The 16,430-nt window shown below is 48.6% G+C and overlaps 1 protein-coding gene and 1 long non-coding RNA gene across 4 annotated transcripts; one reads left to right on the top strand and one right to left on the bottom strand.

Moving 5' to 3' along the window:
• Positions 1 to 7,571: 7,571 nt before the first annotated feature.
• On the bottom strand, positions 7,572 to 11,149 carry LOC116658362 (BOLA class I histocompatibility antigen, alpha chain BL3-7-like). Of its 3 annotated transcripts, none has more exons than XM_032463481.1 (8): positions 10,990 to 11,149; positions 10,408 to 10,677; positions 9,929 to 10,207; positions 9,046 to 9,321; positions 8,813 to 8,926; positions 8,350 to 8,382; positions 8,172 to 8,275; positions 7,572 to 8,007 (listed from the first exon to the last, which is right to left on the bottom strand). In XM_032463481.1, the coding sequence occupies exons 1-8, from the start codon at positions 11,072 to 11,074 to the stop codon at positions 7,987 to 7,989; spliced, it is 1,182 nt and encodes a 393-aa protein (XP_032319372.1). In that variant the 5' UTR covers positions 11,075 to 11,149; the 3' UTR covers positions 7,572 to 7,986. The 3 variants fall into 3 exon arrangements, with proteins under 3 accessions (XP_032319372.1, XP_032319374.1, XP_032319373.1); XM_032463483.1 differs by having other exon boundaries at positions 7,572 to 7,914; positions 8,172 to 8,219; XM_032463482.1 differs by having other exon boundaries at positions 7,572 to 8,219.
• Positions 11,150 to 11,242: 93 nt separating this feature from the next.
• Positions 11,243 to 16,175, top strand: LOC116658370. The gene is made up of 3 exons (XR_004313754.1): positions 11,243 to 11,411; positions 12,564 to 12,664; positions 16,043 to 16,175. It is a non-coding gene; the product is annotated as an uncharacterized LOC116658370 (long non-coding RNA).
• The last annotated feature ends 255 nt before the right edge of the window (positions 16,176 to 16,430 follow it).

Below are 16,430 nucleotides of genomic sequence, written 5' to 3'. Positions count from 1 at the left end.
GGAGTGGGGAGGGGCAGGGACCATGGATGGAGAGGCCTTGGAAGCCCGTCTGCCTGACTGACACTGCCTGGGCCTGAGGGCGGGCCAGCCCCCGCCTCTCCACTTCACCTATGACCATGAGTTCTGGGAGGATGGAAGGACCACGGGGCCCTGGCTGTGATGGTGACGACTCCCTGAGCCTGGATATGGACTCTTGGCAGAACAACGCAGTCTCCTTCACAGCCGCTGCACAAAAATGGGAGGCCCGTTGGAACTTCATAGAGAAAAGGTGTATTTGAGGAGTGTGTCCCATGGTTGTGGAGAGACTTGGATTTCAGAGGGGAGAGTGTGAACCGCACTGGGAATGACCTCCCGCTGCCCACCCAGCCCTCCCCCCGCACCCTGATTTGGCCAGTTCTCTCTCTGCGGTGCTGGGGGCTCCCCAGAACCAATCAAGCCAAGGGGACTCGGACATGCCGTGTGGGATGCATGCGGCCAGGGGTGAGGACACTTTATCCATCTCAGTCTCCTGGGCGGGGCCACCTCACCAGTTCCTCTTGGGCCCCTCTGGGGTGAAACCACTGCCAGGAGAGCACAGGGCTAGTTCCCAGGCTCTGAGAGGTTTATAGTCACATCACTGGCCCTTTCTCACTAGAGATCTGGCAACTGGTGAGTGTCTGAAATGTTTATCTAGAAACATGGACTAATGGGCTTGATAAGAGGGTGCAGAGTCTTGGAAGAGGCTCTTATGCTGGAGGAGGACGCTGAATAGACTTCTCACGCCCTAGTCTTGGCGCCGATTTTGCTTAGTGCCGGTTCCCTTCTCTTCCTGCTGGGAGAACCTGCACTGCCTCGTGCTGGTTTTTGGCCAGACCATCAGGAGTTATGGCATCTTTGTCTTTGGAGTTGATGTGGCTAAACAGGCCCTTCCCTGCGTTCCCCCTGCTTTGTTTATCACGCAGCCTCTAGACCCACCTGACCCACATCCCAGCCCAAGAGGGACGTCACCCTGAGATGCTGGGCCCTGGGCTTCTACCCTGAGCAGATCTCACTGACCTGGCAACATGATGGGGAGGACCAGGCCCAGGACACAGAGCTCATGGAGACCAGGCCTGCAGGGAACGGGACCTTCCAGAAGTGGGTGGCCCTGGTGGTGCCTCCTGGAGAGGAGCAGAGATACACGTGCCACATGCAGCACGAGTGGCTTCAGAAGCCCCTCACCCTGAGATGGGGTGAGGAGGGAGACGGGGGTGGAACTTCTCTCAGGGAAGTGCCAGCCCACTAGAGACTTTAAGCAGGACCAGGTTCAGATGTGAGGTTGGCACCCCTCACTCTTTTTTCCTCCTGATATCAGTCTTCCCAGCCCAACATCCCCATTAAGGGCACATTTGCAGGCCAGGTTCTCCTTGGAGCTGTCATCAGTGGGGTTGTGTTTGCAGGAGTTTAGATTATTGGAACTTTGCTCACAAGAAATGTGACCTAGAACAACAGAAACCAGATGAAGAAGAGAACCTTGGATTTATTGTTCTGACCTAAGGGTCTCTTACCCCAAAGGATGGAATTGCATCTCCTGTCCTTGTGACTCCTGCAGCCAGTGTGCAGACCCCTGCTGTGCGGCAAAGCCTGGGGGAACCCTGCCTGGTGGGAGGGCCAGTGGGGAAGCTACAGGTGAGCTGGGACGCTGGAGACCTGTTGACCTTCCAGAGCCCAAATCCAAGTCAGGCCAGGGCATGTGGCTGCCTCTGGACCCCAGGACCCTGACGTGAGATCATGTCCTCGGCCTCTCTCTGAGGGTTCCAGGAGCAGGGCCTTGTGAGACCCGGAAGACACCAGATGCCTGGGGAATGGGTCTCTTTCTAGTGGGACAAAAATTCTCAAGTTCACCTCCAGCAGGATCCTAAATTTTTCATAAAGATGAAGCAGGAGTAAGCTGGGCCCTGAACTGAACTGGCAGAAGTGGAGGGAGAGGGTAATGTACATGTGTGTCTGTCTGTGTGGGTTCACGTGGGTATAGAGACGTGTGTGGCACTTGAGTGTGGAGGTTGGTGTATATGTGTGTACGTAAGCATGTGTGGGTCTTTGTATGTGTATGTCTGTGTTCATGGTGTATGAGTCTGCGTTCCTCTGACACTTCCTCACCCTAAGGTCCACCCTGGATTCCTAGTGGTGCCCCTCCCACCACAGGGGACAGAAAAGTTGGAACAGCTCTCATTCTGCTCGTAAGAAGAGGCACAGGGGATGCGTGTTGAGAAAATGGGTCCTAATCATCTTCGAAAAAGGTATCAGGATCTAAATCTATGGACTTTCTTTTTTCCCAGGATTCTTCAAATAAAAGGATCAGATACTATTTTAAGGAATTAACGTGAATTAAATCATTTAAACCTCACAAGAGCCCTCTGAGATAGGGACAGCTATGAACCCCATTTTACAGATAAGGAAGCTGAGGCCTCTGAGAGCCTGACTGACTCTCAGTTGGCTGAGCCATGACTCTAAGGAAAGACTGTTAACACTGAGCCCAAGTGTGTCCCCGCTCTGTTATGCTGACTCCCTGAACTGTTCACCTGCCTCACTGAGGGTCCCTCCTCTGGGGGTTCTGACAGCCTCCCTTCCCCTCCAGGCTCTGAGACTGGCCAGGAGTCTGCTGTGTTTCTCACACCCACTACAAGGGAGTCCATGGGTTGTGAGGTGACAGGAGACTTGGTTTTTCATTGGCTGATGGGGTGTATTTGCTGGAGGTGCTGGGAGGGGAGGGTCACACCGCACTGTGGGGCATCAGTGGTGTTTGCATCCAGGCTGTGAGCTGGACAATCCAGATGCTGAAGGAGAGACCAACAGGGACCGTGCAGAGTTTACTCCTCACTGTGTTATCTCACAGCCCGAAAGCACAACCCCTCTTGCCCCTGAGAGTCACAGGGGTGGTCACTCCATCCTTCCCATCCCTGCTGCCCTGACTTCTCTCCTTCCCTCTGACTCCCTGGTACCATCTGCTCCGAGATGACACCACAGCCCTGCTCCCAGCATGTCCTCCCTCCCTGCCTACCGCTCCCTGCTGGGCTCCTGGATGGAGGGAGAGGAGAACAACTCAGAGAGAGAGCCTGACATGTGTGCTGGTAAAGGGAAAGCGGGGGGGGGGGGGTGTCCTCAGGAAAGGGAAGGGCTGCCTTAGGGAAGAGGCCTGAGCGGCTTCCTGTGGGCGGTCAGACTAGGGGCCTCGGTCTCTTGCTGGCTGTGGGTCGGGCGCTGACCTCAGCTCCTCGCCACGTGGGCCTTTCCAGAGCAGCGGCTGGCTGCGCCAGAGCTTGGGAGCAGTGTGGACACTAGCGGTCAGCAAGCAGGATGCGGTCATGCTCTTCTAGGATCTGACTACAGGGGTGACATCCCCGTTGTCACATTCTATTGGTTAGAAGCAAGTCCCAGTTCCCACCCATACTCCTGGTTAGATTCCACAAAGTGTGACTCCCAGGGGACAGAGATCCTTGGGCACCACCTCAGAGTCTGTCTGCACAGGGACGTCCCAGGTCAGAGAGGGGACCACCAGGCAGTGCGGCCTCTGCCCTGGAATAGTCCACACACAGGCCGCACATCACTGAGCACTCACTGTCACTGCAGGTCCACGTTGGACAAGATGATCTGGAGGACTGAGCTGTGTTCACAAAGCACCACCCTGGATACAAGCATCACAGTGTCCTTTGGAAGGTTTCTCTGTGGTTGTGTGTCAACCTGAGAAAGGGTCCTCTCTGAATGTTTCCCCCTGAATTTTCCAGTCTCTTACATAGGAAAGAGCTATCACTAAAGTGAACCATGTATTTCTTTCCTTGTCATCCTGCCAGCTGATTCTGGGCTCCCACTCTTCCTTCCAGCCTGCTGTCATACAGGACCCCACAAAGTCCCTTCTGGTGATTCCACTTTGCTGGTGTTGTAGGCAGACAGGGTAGGGGGTCTCCAGAGGAAATGAGGCAGGTACAGCTTTTTTGACATAAAAGAAGTCATTTGGGGCCTGAGCCATTTTGTGATCTAAGCCTGGTCACATGCTTGCCCTTGAACTGGTCTCAGTAATAGTAATCTCAAAGGAACAAAACAACAAGAGGCTGTCTTCAGCCAAGAGAAGTAATAATAGCTTATATAATAAATCAAGTAATAAAGACCCCAGTTCTGTGATTAAGTTCTGGACAATATGATGACCCAGAAGTGTAGTTTTAAATTTTGATCTTAAAGAAAAGAATTTTCCACTGCCTTTGCTATCTCTGGTTGTTCATTTAATATGGTCTTAGATACCTTGGGTTATGTCAACATGCGCAGGATGCCAGGGACCGTAGAGAAGGGAGGTCAAGTGACTTGGATACATGGACAACCTTATGGTGCACAGTGACTGAGCTGCCTTGGAACTGCCTGCCTCCCTGTCATGGAGACACAGACAAGCTTCCATTCAGTTAGACGACTGTTATTTGCATTGCTGCTGCACACACTGAATTAATATATATTGAGAGAATAGGACTTCCTAGGGGCATGTCGTGTTGGTGGTCTGTTCTGGAGATAAACAGAGATATATTCACAGTGTCACCTCTGTGGGCTCCTGGGGCATTATTATAGTTGGAGAAGAGAGAGCTGGGTCCCAGGGGGCAGCACAGGGAGACTGGAGACTGTTACCCTCCTCATCTTTCTGCATGGGGTCTGACCTCGGGGAGCGTGTGGGTCACCAGGTGTTAGATTTGGTAACCTTCTTTTGTTCACTTCTGTCCTCTCCTTTTTACAGACAGTTCCCTCCACATTCCAGCCGGGATGAGAATCACTGCTGGTGTCTCCTCCTCCTCCTCATTCTGTCTGATGGCAGGGGCTGTGGGGGCTCAGATCTAGAGGAGAAACTGTTCAGGTAGGAAAGGAGGGCAGGGTCATAGTCATTGGGCTCCATGGGAAATGTCTGCTGCCTCAGCCTGGCCTGGAGAGCCAGCCTGAGACAACTGACCCCAGGTCCCTCGTGTGTCTTCCCCGAGTGATTCCGAAATATACACCCCAGCAGCTGCCGTGTTCTACTTGTTACATGCAAGTCATTAGGTCCAGTTTAAATTTCAAAAGTATATCTTACACAAGGACGTGATTCTAGAGGAGGGAACACTGGGGACCCACATAGTCTGCCAACCACAGGGTGACTTTGGGAACCTCTCACATCATGGCCTCTCACAGGGCTGAGGCTAGGAGTGAGGAGACTGGAATAAATAAAGAGATCAAGTTCACAGGATTTGGTGCTCACTCCACAGCAATCCAGATCAAAACTGTGTTCTCGAAAACCTGGCCCAGTCTTCCAGGTAATTTGGGATTAAAAGAGAGAACTGTGGGGATAGAAACATAAAGGTAGGAAACGAAAAGAAAGGCAGCAGAGCTGACTTAGTGCTGTCTCACTGCCATTGGCCGTGACCCTTCCGGTTTCTGCAAGAACCTAAGGGGTGAAACAAGTGCTTGTGATAGGGGGACCCCGTCTCATTGTTTAAGTCTCTGAGGACGTTTACCTCTGTCATTACCCCCAAGATACAACATTGTCTTTAATGTTCCATCTTGGCTGAGCTTCGGGGGCTTTTCAGGGGCTTCTACTTGGCTTTTCTCACTAAAAGCTTTTACTCCAAAGGTCAAAGAACCAACATGAGGATTCTGACCAGCTCTGCATATGTTCCCTCCAATGAGATATTTGGAAACTGGGTAAATTCCCAGTAGTGGACATGTGGACACAGAGAACCCACTGAGATACAGGTGGACTTAAGACAGGACTTGAATTAAGTCCTCCTGTAACCCAACAGCTTCTCATCTAATGTGGTTTCATAATGGACTTCGGTTCCCAGGTATCAGTGTCAAATTGGACTTTATCCAATATATATAAAGGGACCTAGATCTTCCCTTTTGTCAATTAATGGAAATCTAAAAAATAGCTGTTGGTACCTACACGGGAGAATGTGTGGAATTCCTACTGCACACAGTTGCCATGTATCACAGGGTGTTTCCTCAGGGGACCTCGGCTACCTTCAGCCAGTGAGTCCTGGGTCTGAGAATTGCCTCGGGTCTGGAAAGTGGATAAGGGATGGTAACTTTATAGTAGGCAACTCATCTCAGCCTAAAATTCAGTTATTCATATCTATTAATCATCACGTTAAGCGACTGTTGTTGGCTGTCCATCCACCTTGCCCCCAGAAACACCACAATCTACTAAGCATTTCCATAAAGACCTTGCAGTCAGAACTTCCAGCTTCCATTGTGACATTGCTGGTTTTTAGGAATTTAGTCCTTGTTTGTCTTGCTGTCTCCTGTCCTCTGACTTTCTGGGACCATCATATTCCTGTTGCTGCTGTAATATTATCTCCTAGAGTCAGTCCCTGCCTACAAAGGACAGACACACTGAGGTTACTACTCTGCTCACTTGCTCAGTCTTTATTGCCTGAGAAAGTTTCCTTTGGAAGACAGACACCTGTGTTTCTTCCAGTTTTATTTTATGCTAGAATGTCCACTTCCTTGAGCTTTTTCATGTCTTTCTTTTCAATCACCACGGTGGTTCTGGCATCTCTGCTTCATCTGATATGGGGCCAGAACCTTTTGTTAGAACAGCTTTATTGAGATATAAATCACACATCTCATTCAACCATTGGAAAGAATTGATTACAACATATTAATAGAGAGGCGTGACCATAGCCACAATGAATTTTGGAACGTTTTTATCCCCTAAACCATATTTCCATCTCTCACAAGTGGTGATCTCCACGCCATCCCATAGCAACCTGTCTCCACAGCGTAGACAGTGATATATGTATTTTCAGAAAAGAAGATCCTATACTTATGAGTCTCCTATTCCAACCTGCTGTGACTCTACATTAGATAATGTGGTATAAACCATGAGTCTCCCCCAGAGCCAGCACTAGGGTCACTAGATCTAAGGGCAGAAAGAGGGAGTGGCTGCAGAGAATACAGTATTCCAGCAAGAATTAAGTGAAGTTGGGAAACTTTTGGGTCCCTTCTCTTTGTTAATTCTAGAATCTATTTCCTTAAAAAAGAAGGGAGAAAGATGAAAGAAGAATCAGGCCACAGCTGGACAATGCTGAGAGTTCCTCTCTTGATACCACTGAGATCCTGTGTGCAGGATCTCCTTGGAATTATGGGGACAGTGACAGGCAAAAATGTATCCTCTTGGTGTGAGAGATGGCAGAAACCCAGAGCAGAATGAGTCTAGAACTCTACACATGAAAAAGAACATCAAAATTATAAAAACCCCAAATAGGCAAAATATGAACACATGGTACAAAGACAGAGGCTGAGGGCTGGACTCTGCCCTGAGGCTAGGCTGACACGCTCACAAGAAGCCCTCGCTGTCAATGTCCTCGAAACAGGACAAGGCACAGGTGACTCGGAGTCCTTGTGATCACAGGTCCTGGTGGGACCAGGTTCTACAGAAATTACAGGGACACAAGAACAGAGAAGATGACCCATCCAAGTAGTAACCACTTCATAGCCCACAAGGAACTGAGCACTCTATGGGCACAGTCCCTGTTCACACTCACTCCTCATAACCTTCTGAACCCCCTGCAACAGGCTCAGTACAACAAACACACAGGTTCTGGAAGTTTCTCAGTGCTCCATTTATTTCCACTCTCAAACTTTAGGAATCCTCACCTTTACTATCTCCTCAAGCCTCATGGTACCTATTATAAAAGAAAAATTTATACCCAGATTTATTTTCATTAGGAGAATAAAACATTATTACAAAGTACAACACAAAGTTAAGACAGGGATGGAGACGGCCCAGCCCTGCTTCTGCTGGAAAAGGAAAGTCAACCAGGGAACAGAACACAGGTCAGGGTGGGGAGAGGGTGGGAGGGAGGGGTGTGGGGGGCAGGGGTGGGCCAGTCTCCCCACCTCCACACATTATGCTAATAGAAGCACAGACACATTCAGGTGCAGCTGCAGAAACAGGAGTCAGGGGATCTGAAGTCACATAGTGGGTCGTGAACAAATGTTGCATCACTCAGTCCCTCACAAGGTAGCTGTCTCACACTGTCAAAGAAGAGAATCATGAACAGATTCAGGTCAGTCATGGAAGTGCTGACATTCTCAACAGCCCCCTACATGATCAAAATGTCCCACTCAGAGAATCCCCACACCCAGGGCATCCCCTCTGCCCCAACCCCTCTCCCAATCTAGGCCCTCCAGGGTCTCACCTCTGGGATGCGTGAGTGAAACCTCAGAGCCCTGGGCACTGTCACTGCCTCGGGGAGAACAAAATCAGGACAGGAGAGAAACACAGAGAAATACAGGAGAGAAACTAGAGACGGAACCCATGGCCTCCAGGCTCCGCCACCAGAAGGGTCTCAGGAACCACACTCACTTCACACTTACTTGCAGCCTGAGCAAATCTCCCTCCGTTTTCACCTGTTAGAAGAAGACATTTTATGAGAGGCCATGGAGAAGACTGAGTCATGAGAGGAACCCTTTGTCCTGGACCACAGAGAAATTTTTAGAACTTTCAGAACTTGCAGACGAAAAATCTGGGCCAGGAAAAGGAAGAAGTAGGAAGGACATGTGGGGGGACTGGACCAGCTGCCTTCTTGAAGTCTGTCTTCAATGGGGGTCTATCGCTCTGACCTTTGACTGCTGGGAATCTGATCCTCAACTGGAATTATCAAGGTGAGATATTTGTCTCTCATTTTTACAGGTGCTTTAAAAGTCTTAGCACTCAGCTCCAGACTGGCAAGCATGTGTGTGTGAATAGTATCTCCCAAAAACAAGATAGCCAAACTTCTACCTGGGCTTGAAACCCCAGTGAGACAAGAAAACTCACATCCCCTCCCCCCTTCCCTACCTGAGCGCCTCTTCCCCCAGATCACAGCTCCCGCCACCACAGCTGCAGCGACCACAAAAAGAACCAGGCCAACAATTCTGCCCATGATGGGGACGGTGGGCTGAGGCATCAGCTCTGCAAAGAGAATGGAAGGTGCCCTGACCTAAGGTATGAGTCCTGGCCTTGCTGAAGGTCTCCAGAAGGGCTTCTGCTTTACCTGAGAAGAAGCTCCACCCCCCCGTGTCCCTCCTCACCCCATCTCAAGGTGAGGGGCTCCTCAAGCCCCTCATGCTCCACATGGCACGTGTATCTCTGCTCCTCTCCAGGAGGCACCACCAGGGCCGCCCACTTCTGGAAGGTCCCGTCCCCTGCAGGCCTGGTCTCCACGAGCTCCGTGTCCTGCGCCTGGTCCTCCCCATCGCGCTGCCAGGTAAGTGAGATCTCCGCAGGGTAGAAGCCCAGGGCCCAGCACCTCAGGGTGGCCTTATGGTCAGAGATGGCGTGGTGGGTCACATGTGTCCTCGGAGGGTCTGAGGAAGAAGAATTAGAAACTTCTCACTCTGGATTACCTCCATGGGCCGCTGACGCAGCATCAGGTGACATCCTGAGACTGGACAGGATGATGGGTTTGAAAAGAAGCACAAACCCGGGACACCAGCCTGCACCTGGATGTCTGGGAGTATCTCCTAGTCCTCGGAATGTTTAAGAATCAGAATGAAACAAGACAGGGCGCTCCAGGTCTGAAAGGGGGGAATACATAGTCATGTTTATTGTGGAAGAGGATGAATGACTCAGAAAAGCTGGAGTCAGGATCCAAACACGGTGTCGGCTGAGAACAGGCCTGAGAGAAGGTCCTGGTTCACAAGATGGCGGCCGGGGTCAAAGGGCACCTCGGGTCAGTTATTTCAGGGACGGTCTCCCCCTCTTTATCCCAAAAGAGACTGGATTCCTTAATTGTCCTTTAGAGAAGTCGGGTTATTGGCGAGACACCATGTTGTACAAAATATGGGGACCTGGGCGGACCACTCCCTCTGCAGGAGGAAGCCGGGGCGGTTTCCCGCATGGTCCCTCCTCCTCCTCGTGGGATCCGAGCTGCAGCCCGCGGGGAGGCCGTGGAGGCCCCGCGGCCCCTCGTACCTGCGCGCTGCAGCGTCTCCTTCCCTTTCTCCAGGTATCTGCCGAGCGACTCCACACAGGTGCCCTCCAGGTAGTTCCTCTCCTGCTCCGCCGCATCACCGGCCGCCTCCCACTTGCGCAGGGTGATCTGAGCCGCCGCGTCCGCCGCGGTCCAGGAGCGCAGGTCCTCGTTCAGGGCGATGTAATCCTTGCCGTCGTAGGAGAACTGCCTGTACCCGCGGAGGAGACGTCCGTCCGGCCCCACGTCGCAGCCGTACATGCTCTGGACCGTGTGAGACCCTGACCCCGCCCCGCCCCCCACAGTGATTAAACCTAAACTGAAAATGAAACAGGGTCAAAGTCCCGCCGGCTCTTCCCGGGTAGAGGGCCGGGCAGGCCCCGCAATGTCGGGGTGACCCTCGGATCCGGAGACTCGGGGGACCCCCGGCCCGTCCCTGAGGAGGCGGGTCGTGAGCTGGACCCGGGCTCGCGTCGCTCACCGGCCTCGCTCTGGTTGTAGCAGCCGCGCAGGGTGTTCAGGCTCCCTCGGTACCACTGTGCGGTGTCCTTGTAGATCCGCGTATTGCGATTCCAATACCTTGGCCCCTCCTGCTCCACCCACCGCGCTCGCGGCTCCTCCCTCGGATTCGGGGCGTCGCTGTCGAACCGCACGAACTGCGTGTCGTCCACGTAGCCGACGGAGATGAAGCGGGGCTCCCCGCGGCCGGGCCGGGACACGGCGGTCTCGAAATACCTCAGAGAGTGGGAGCCTGGGGGCGGGGAGAGGGTGAGACCCGGCCCGACCCTCCTAACCCTTCGGGTCCGGGGTCGGAAGTGACGGGGCCCGGAGGACGGGGGAGCTCGTGAGACGGAAAAGGGGCGGCGGGTGGAGAAGAGTCGGGATCGGGTGGGAGAGAAGAGGGGGCGGGAAGCAAGGGAGCGAGGAGCCGGGACCCGGGTGGGGTGAGGGGTCTGGGCGAGGGGCGGCGACGTCTCTCCTTCCCTGGGGTCCTGCCCTCCAGTCCCTGGGCGGGCCCTCGCTCCTCCCCCGCAGAGGCCGTTCCCTCCTACCCCGCACTCACCCGCCCAGGTCTCGTTCAGGGACAGGGTCCCCGAGAGCAGCAAGAGGAGGCTTCCGGGCGTCGTGACCCGCCTGCTCGGAGTCATAATGGAAGCTCAGCTTAAGCGGGTCTTTGCGGATTTCATAACCGGGAACCGCGGTGACGTGATTGGCTTCTCTAGAAACCGGACACTCAGTGGGAGTGAGAAGCGGGGCCGCGTCACGAGTATCCAGGCAGGAGGGCCCGACACAGGTTGTGAGAAAGAAACTGAAACCCGGAGAGATGGGGAACCCCCAGTACCGAGCGTCCCCGCCCGAGACCCCGCCCTCGGTGAGACCCCGAGAGCCACGCCCTCCCAGGGACCTGGGATTTCGCCCTGATCCCTTCCCTCCAGCACGGAGAGCTCTTTATCACAGTCTCTCTAGGTCCTGGCCCAGGGCTGTGTAAGTTTCCTGTTTATAGAACATTTTGGTCAGAATACTTAACACAGTCTTACAAATGAGTGAGGAGCCAAGGATAATTTTGTGTATGTGACTACAATTATCGGTATTTTTCATAGTAGGAATAACAGTTCAAATTTTTTATGAGCTTACTGAGAATAATATTAATACCCCATGCATTTAATATAAAAATAATTTCCCAAAATAAACACGGTAGTGAGAAGAGTGGAACTTTTTACATTTTTACATTTTTGCAAGTCTCTTTCTAGTCTCTCTCATTAGAAGGCCACTGGATTTTCATGTTTGCTGCTGCAATTAATCAGTTATTTTGATTGAAGTCTCACACATATGTAGGAGTAGTATTTTAAGTAACTATTTCAAATAATTGAGGATGGTTCTCTTTAATACTAAACTAAAACTACTCAAGTGGTAGTTTGTCAAAGGTTGTAAAGTAGACCTGAAACAGTATCAGTGAATATTTCTTATTCTGTTACATTAAAATTCACAGGCCTATTTTGCCCACTGAGTGCCTCTTGTACTAATGGAGGATTTAAAAAAATACATTGTTTCATGAAGTTATACAGATCTTCCAGTGTCATTCATTCTTTCACGTAAAAATAGTATTCCATAAAAAAGAGCATAGTTCAGCTCACACAAATTCTTTCACATGGGACACAGTACTTTGAAATGTAGCAGAAGTGCTTTATGTGTATGTCCATCATAGAAGATATTTTTAAAATGTGATTTAAGGATGATGACTTAGGAATGATAATTTTAATGCCTCAACCAGCACATTTAAAAGCAAACCTGTTTTTTTTTTCCTACAAGTAACTTGTGAAAATACTGTTGCAGTTTGCTTCCATAATCTCCATTATTTCTAAGCTGTACCTCAAAGCAGATGTCAACATAGTGAAAAGGCAGATAGTATCTTAGTAATGCTATGAAAATAGTTTTGACTGGGCATCTGACTGAATCTCACCCATAGGGAGGGCAGACTAGAGCGAGGATACAGCTGTACCTGGACAGAAGCAGTGATCGCTGTATTAACACAGGGAGAGGTTTGGTGCACTGTGAGGGACACAGTGCCGCCTTGTTTGGTCTGTGCTTAGACAGAATGATGTGGTCTCGTTTTTTCTCCCTGTATCATGGTCTCAGGTGTCCCTGCCTGATGTTGAAGTTCTGTGAGATGACTTATGTCCACAGCAGAATAACACGGCCGAATGGGGAGCATCAGCCCCGCTTCTGACAACACTGAGGTCAGTGTAAATGTTAGACCGGTTCCTGTGGTCAGAGGCTGCTTTGTCCTTCTTGAATGCAGTAGTTTAAAACGACTACATTCAAAAAAAAAAAAAAAAAAAGAAAAAGAAAAAAAGAATATTAGATAAGAATTTGGAAAGGAAGAAATGCAAACATTAAACAAATATATTAGTATTAAATAAGTGTAAACAAAAATGAAAATGTGGAATAAGAAATAGGAATGAATTAAAATCTATCAAGTTTGCAAAGATTAAAGTGAATGAGGGGAGGGTTGACAGGAAATGAGGTAGAACAGACTGTCATAAAGACTGATGGGATTGAAAACTCATACAGAAATCTTAAAGGTCACGTTTGCAAAATGTCACAATATTTTCAATATGTTTACGTTGAAACAGAGACATTTCTCTTTTAGAAATTTATCCTAAGAAGATAATCACACATGTTCTCAAAAACAGATGTTCAAGAATGTATCTTGAATTGTGGTTTATAGAAGCAAAGAATGGAAAAAAGTCTAAATAATACAATCACTGTAATGATGGTCACTGTGAATAGAGGAGCATTGACTGTGTCTCAGGCAGTCATTCCATGTGACTTACATACAGGGTCAAATTTATTTATCAAAGCAAATCCATAAGGCACCCAGCCTGTGATCCCTCTGTGCAGACAGGGAAAGGAGACTCAGAGAAGTTCAGGAACATCTATTTCGAGGCCACCTTGCATCAGGAGACACCAGAGGAGAGCAACAGTTAGGCCCCTGGTGACGGGAGACAGGCTCTGCTGTGCGGGAGAGGGACAGAAATGACCGAGACAGATGCACATCACGGCTGTGCTAAGTGCCGTGAGGAAGAGCTCATGATGCCATGAGAGCAGATAACAGGAGTCCCGACAGGTCCCCTGCCGCTGTTATCAATGATGTCTGAAAGATGGAAAAGATAAATGGAATATGAAACAAAACCAGAATTCTATACAATTATATTCAATCATAGAATGAAAAAGATCTCTTGGGAATTAAAAATATGATCATAGAAATGAATACTTCCATAGATGAATTGGAAGATTACAGTCATGCTCCCAGTAAGTAGATGGAAAAGGAATGGCAAGGAGGAGAGAGGACCTGTAAGTCAATTAGTCTGTCAATCAAGAAATTCCAACAGGTTACAATTCAAGTTTCAAACATAATGGATAGTAGGAAATGATTAAAAAGTCAAGAAAACTTCTCAGAGTTTACAGACAAAAATTTACATCTTGAATGGCCTACACAAATTCTTAGTGCACTAGATGAAAACAGACCCACACCAGGGCCCATCACAGTGAAATATGAGAAAGAGGCTGGAAAAGAAAAGACCTTGAAAACTTCAAAATGCAACAAACATAGGCCTGGAGATTAGAAGACATTGAGCAATGCCTTCTGAATTCTGAGGAAAAAATAAGTGATTCCAGCACAGAGTTGTATATCTAGTCAAGATATATGTCCTAGGGTAGCCTGAGACCCTTCAGAGTTACAGTGCTTCACTTTCCATGTTCCCTTTCTCAGGATACTGTTAGTCAAAGTGGGGGAAATGATGAAGAAAATCAACAGTGGGGAAGACATAGGATCCAGGCCCCTCGGGAGCCAAACAAGGGGGAGAGAGGGCTGCCTGGGAGGAGGTGAAGGAGACCAGAGATGTCAGCCCTGCCCCAGGTGTGCAGGGACCCCGTCCACATGAGGCAGGACTGAGGGCTGTGGGACAGGTCTGTGCAGAGAGATGAAGTTAGTGGAATATGAGATGTGCTCAAAGATGTTCATGAAGACTAGACTCTAGGGAGAGTTTGGGAATGGTTGAAAATGAGTACAACAAAAGGATAATTAATTCCAGGGAAGTTAAAAAATTCATTCAAGAAAATAAAAGTAGTCATAGTCTACTAAATGCTCATTTGTGACTGTCAATTCAATCATCATAATAAGGCAAATATTGCACATTGAGCTAATGAAAATTTAAATATTAATAAATTTATAATAAATTATAATTATATTGGGAGGACAAGGGTGTGTGAAAGAAGAACCAATTAACTCAAGGTGATAAGTAAAACTGAAAACAAAGGAGTATTATAAGGAGCATGCTGTCTAGAGGCATTGAAGTAACTATTAGAGAGTCATCTACAAGAACTAAAACAGCTCATCTGTGAGATTCAAGAGCTGGGGGGATATGGAAGATCGGGGACGACTGTCCTGATATCAAGTCTTGTAAAATATTTTATTTTTAAAAGCTATGTGCAAATATCCATTAGCTAAAAATGAAAAGATAACTCGGTAGGTGTCAGAATGGACTCGGGAATTGTTCTGTAAGAAGAGTCATGGACATGGGGCAGTAGTTGCGAGGAAACTGGACACAGAGTGGTGGGTTTTTATGGGAGGATTTTGTTTGATTTATTTAGTTTTGTTAGATTTTGTGTGTGTGTGTGTGTGTGTGTGTGTGTGTGTGTGTGTGTGTGTGTGTGTCGGGGGGGAGGATTATAGCATGTTTATAGGCAAGAACAAATGAGGCAGCAGAGAGTGGGAAGCTGATAATACAGGGGAGGGAGGAGCCACATCCTGTGACCTCCCTGAGGGGCAGCCTTAGACAGGAGGAACCATCCATCATCACTCGTGGGAAGGTGAGGATACAGTTGCAGATGCAGGAGTGTGGGAAGATGATGATGTCATTCTCACTTGAGTCCTCTGTTATTTTCTGAGTGAAAACAGAAGCTCACCATTAAGAATAAGGAATGGGGAAGGAATGGAGGGGATTGAGGAGGGAGCAGGAAGTGAGAGACAGCCCACTTAGGAGGTGGGAGAGTGAGCTGATTCAGGAAATGGCATCTGAGAGTGCAGAGTGGGGGCCACTGAGGTCTGTGCTCATCAGTTTAGAGAGAGAAAATTCCAGCACTTGGTCAGCAGCAGGAGGATGTATAAAAAAGTAAAAGAAAATGTAACAAAATATTTCCAGAGGATTGTAGTTCTTTTTACTTTGTCATTGATCACTTTCAACACATTATAACTTGTTTTACATTGAATATACATTATACAATATATGATACATTACAAGTACATTATAATCAGAATTTTAAAAGGTTTTATTGAAAAATTTTTAAGGGACAGCAGATTGATAGAAAAAGTCAAGAGCATGGGGTGCAGAGCTGGATGTGCTGGGTTCTGGGCAGTGAACTCATGGAGCATTTTCTCCTTTTCTCAGGACCATGTTCTCTGGGGAGACCAAGCAGAATCTTTCCCTTCTTTCTTGGGTGTGGCCCTTTATGAGTATCTTGTCACCTTTTTTGATGTGTTTAAGATAGTTTTGGTATTTCACATGTCTATTTAAGCTATTGTCAATGCATACAATCCAGCCCATCTTTTCCAGTAATGGAATTTCTGTGGCAGAAGAGCTCAGTCAGAAGTGATGGGTCTGGAGGAGAGGATCAGAATGTGCGTCCTGACACGTGAGCTGCTGATGATCTGTCAAGTGCTTCACAAGTGTAAGGATATTAATATCGTCTTTTGAAAGCATTATTTATGAGCAGACAAGAGAATTGAAAAGATACTTAAGAATATACAAAAATGAGGGACTGTCACAACCACAGAGCCTGAAGGAGACTTGATTTGAACTTACTATAATAGGGTGTCTTTGATGGGACCCTGGATCAGAAATAAAGAAAAACTAATGAAATCCAAATAAATATTGGACTTTATTAATAATGTATCAGTAGTGCTTCATTAGCTGTGACAAATACATGATCATTGTATGAGAT

This window comes from Camelus ferus, chromosome 20 (genome assembly GCF_009834535.1).
Source record: "Camelus ferus isolate YT-003-E chromosome 20, BCGSAC_Cfer_1.0, whole genome shotgun sequence".
NCBI classification, from domain to species: domain Eukaryota; kingdom Metazoa; phylum Chordata; class Mammalia; order Artiodactyla; family Camelidae; genus Camelus; species Camelus ferus.
The sequence above is the reverse complement of the archived record's forward strand: the minus strand, read 5'-3'. Positions and strand labels throughout refer to the sequence as shown.

What these genes read in the sequence shown, in the direction of transcription:
- LOC116658362 (XM_032463483.1), bottom strand. Translation starts at nt 11,074, where the DNA reads ATGACTCCGAGCAGGCGGGTCACGACGCCCGGAAGCCTCCTCTTGCTG. An exon ending in CTACAACCAGAGCGAGGCCG is followed by an intron (nt 10,208 to 10,407) that starts GTGAGCGACGCG and finishes GGGCGGGGTCAG; the next exon opens with GGTCTCACACGGTCCAGAGC. An exon ending in GAGATTTGCTCAGGCTGCAA is followed by an intron (nt 8,220 to 8,349) that starts GTAAGTGTGAAG and finishes GTTCTCCCCGAG; the next exon opens with GCAGTGACAGTGCCCAGGGC.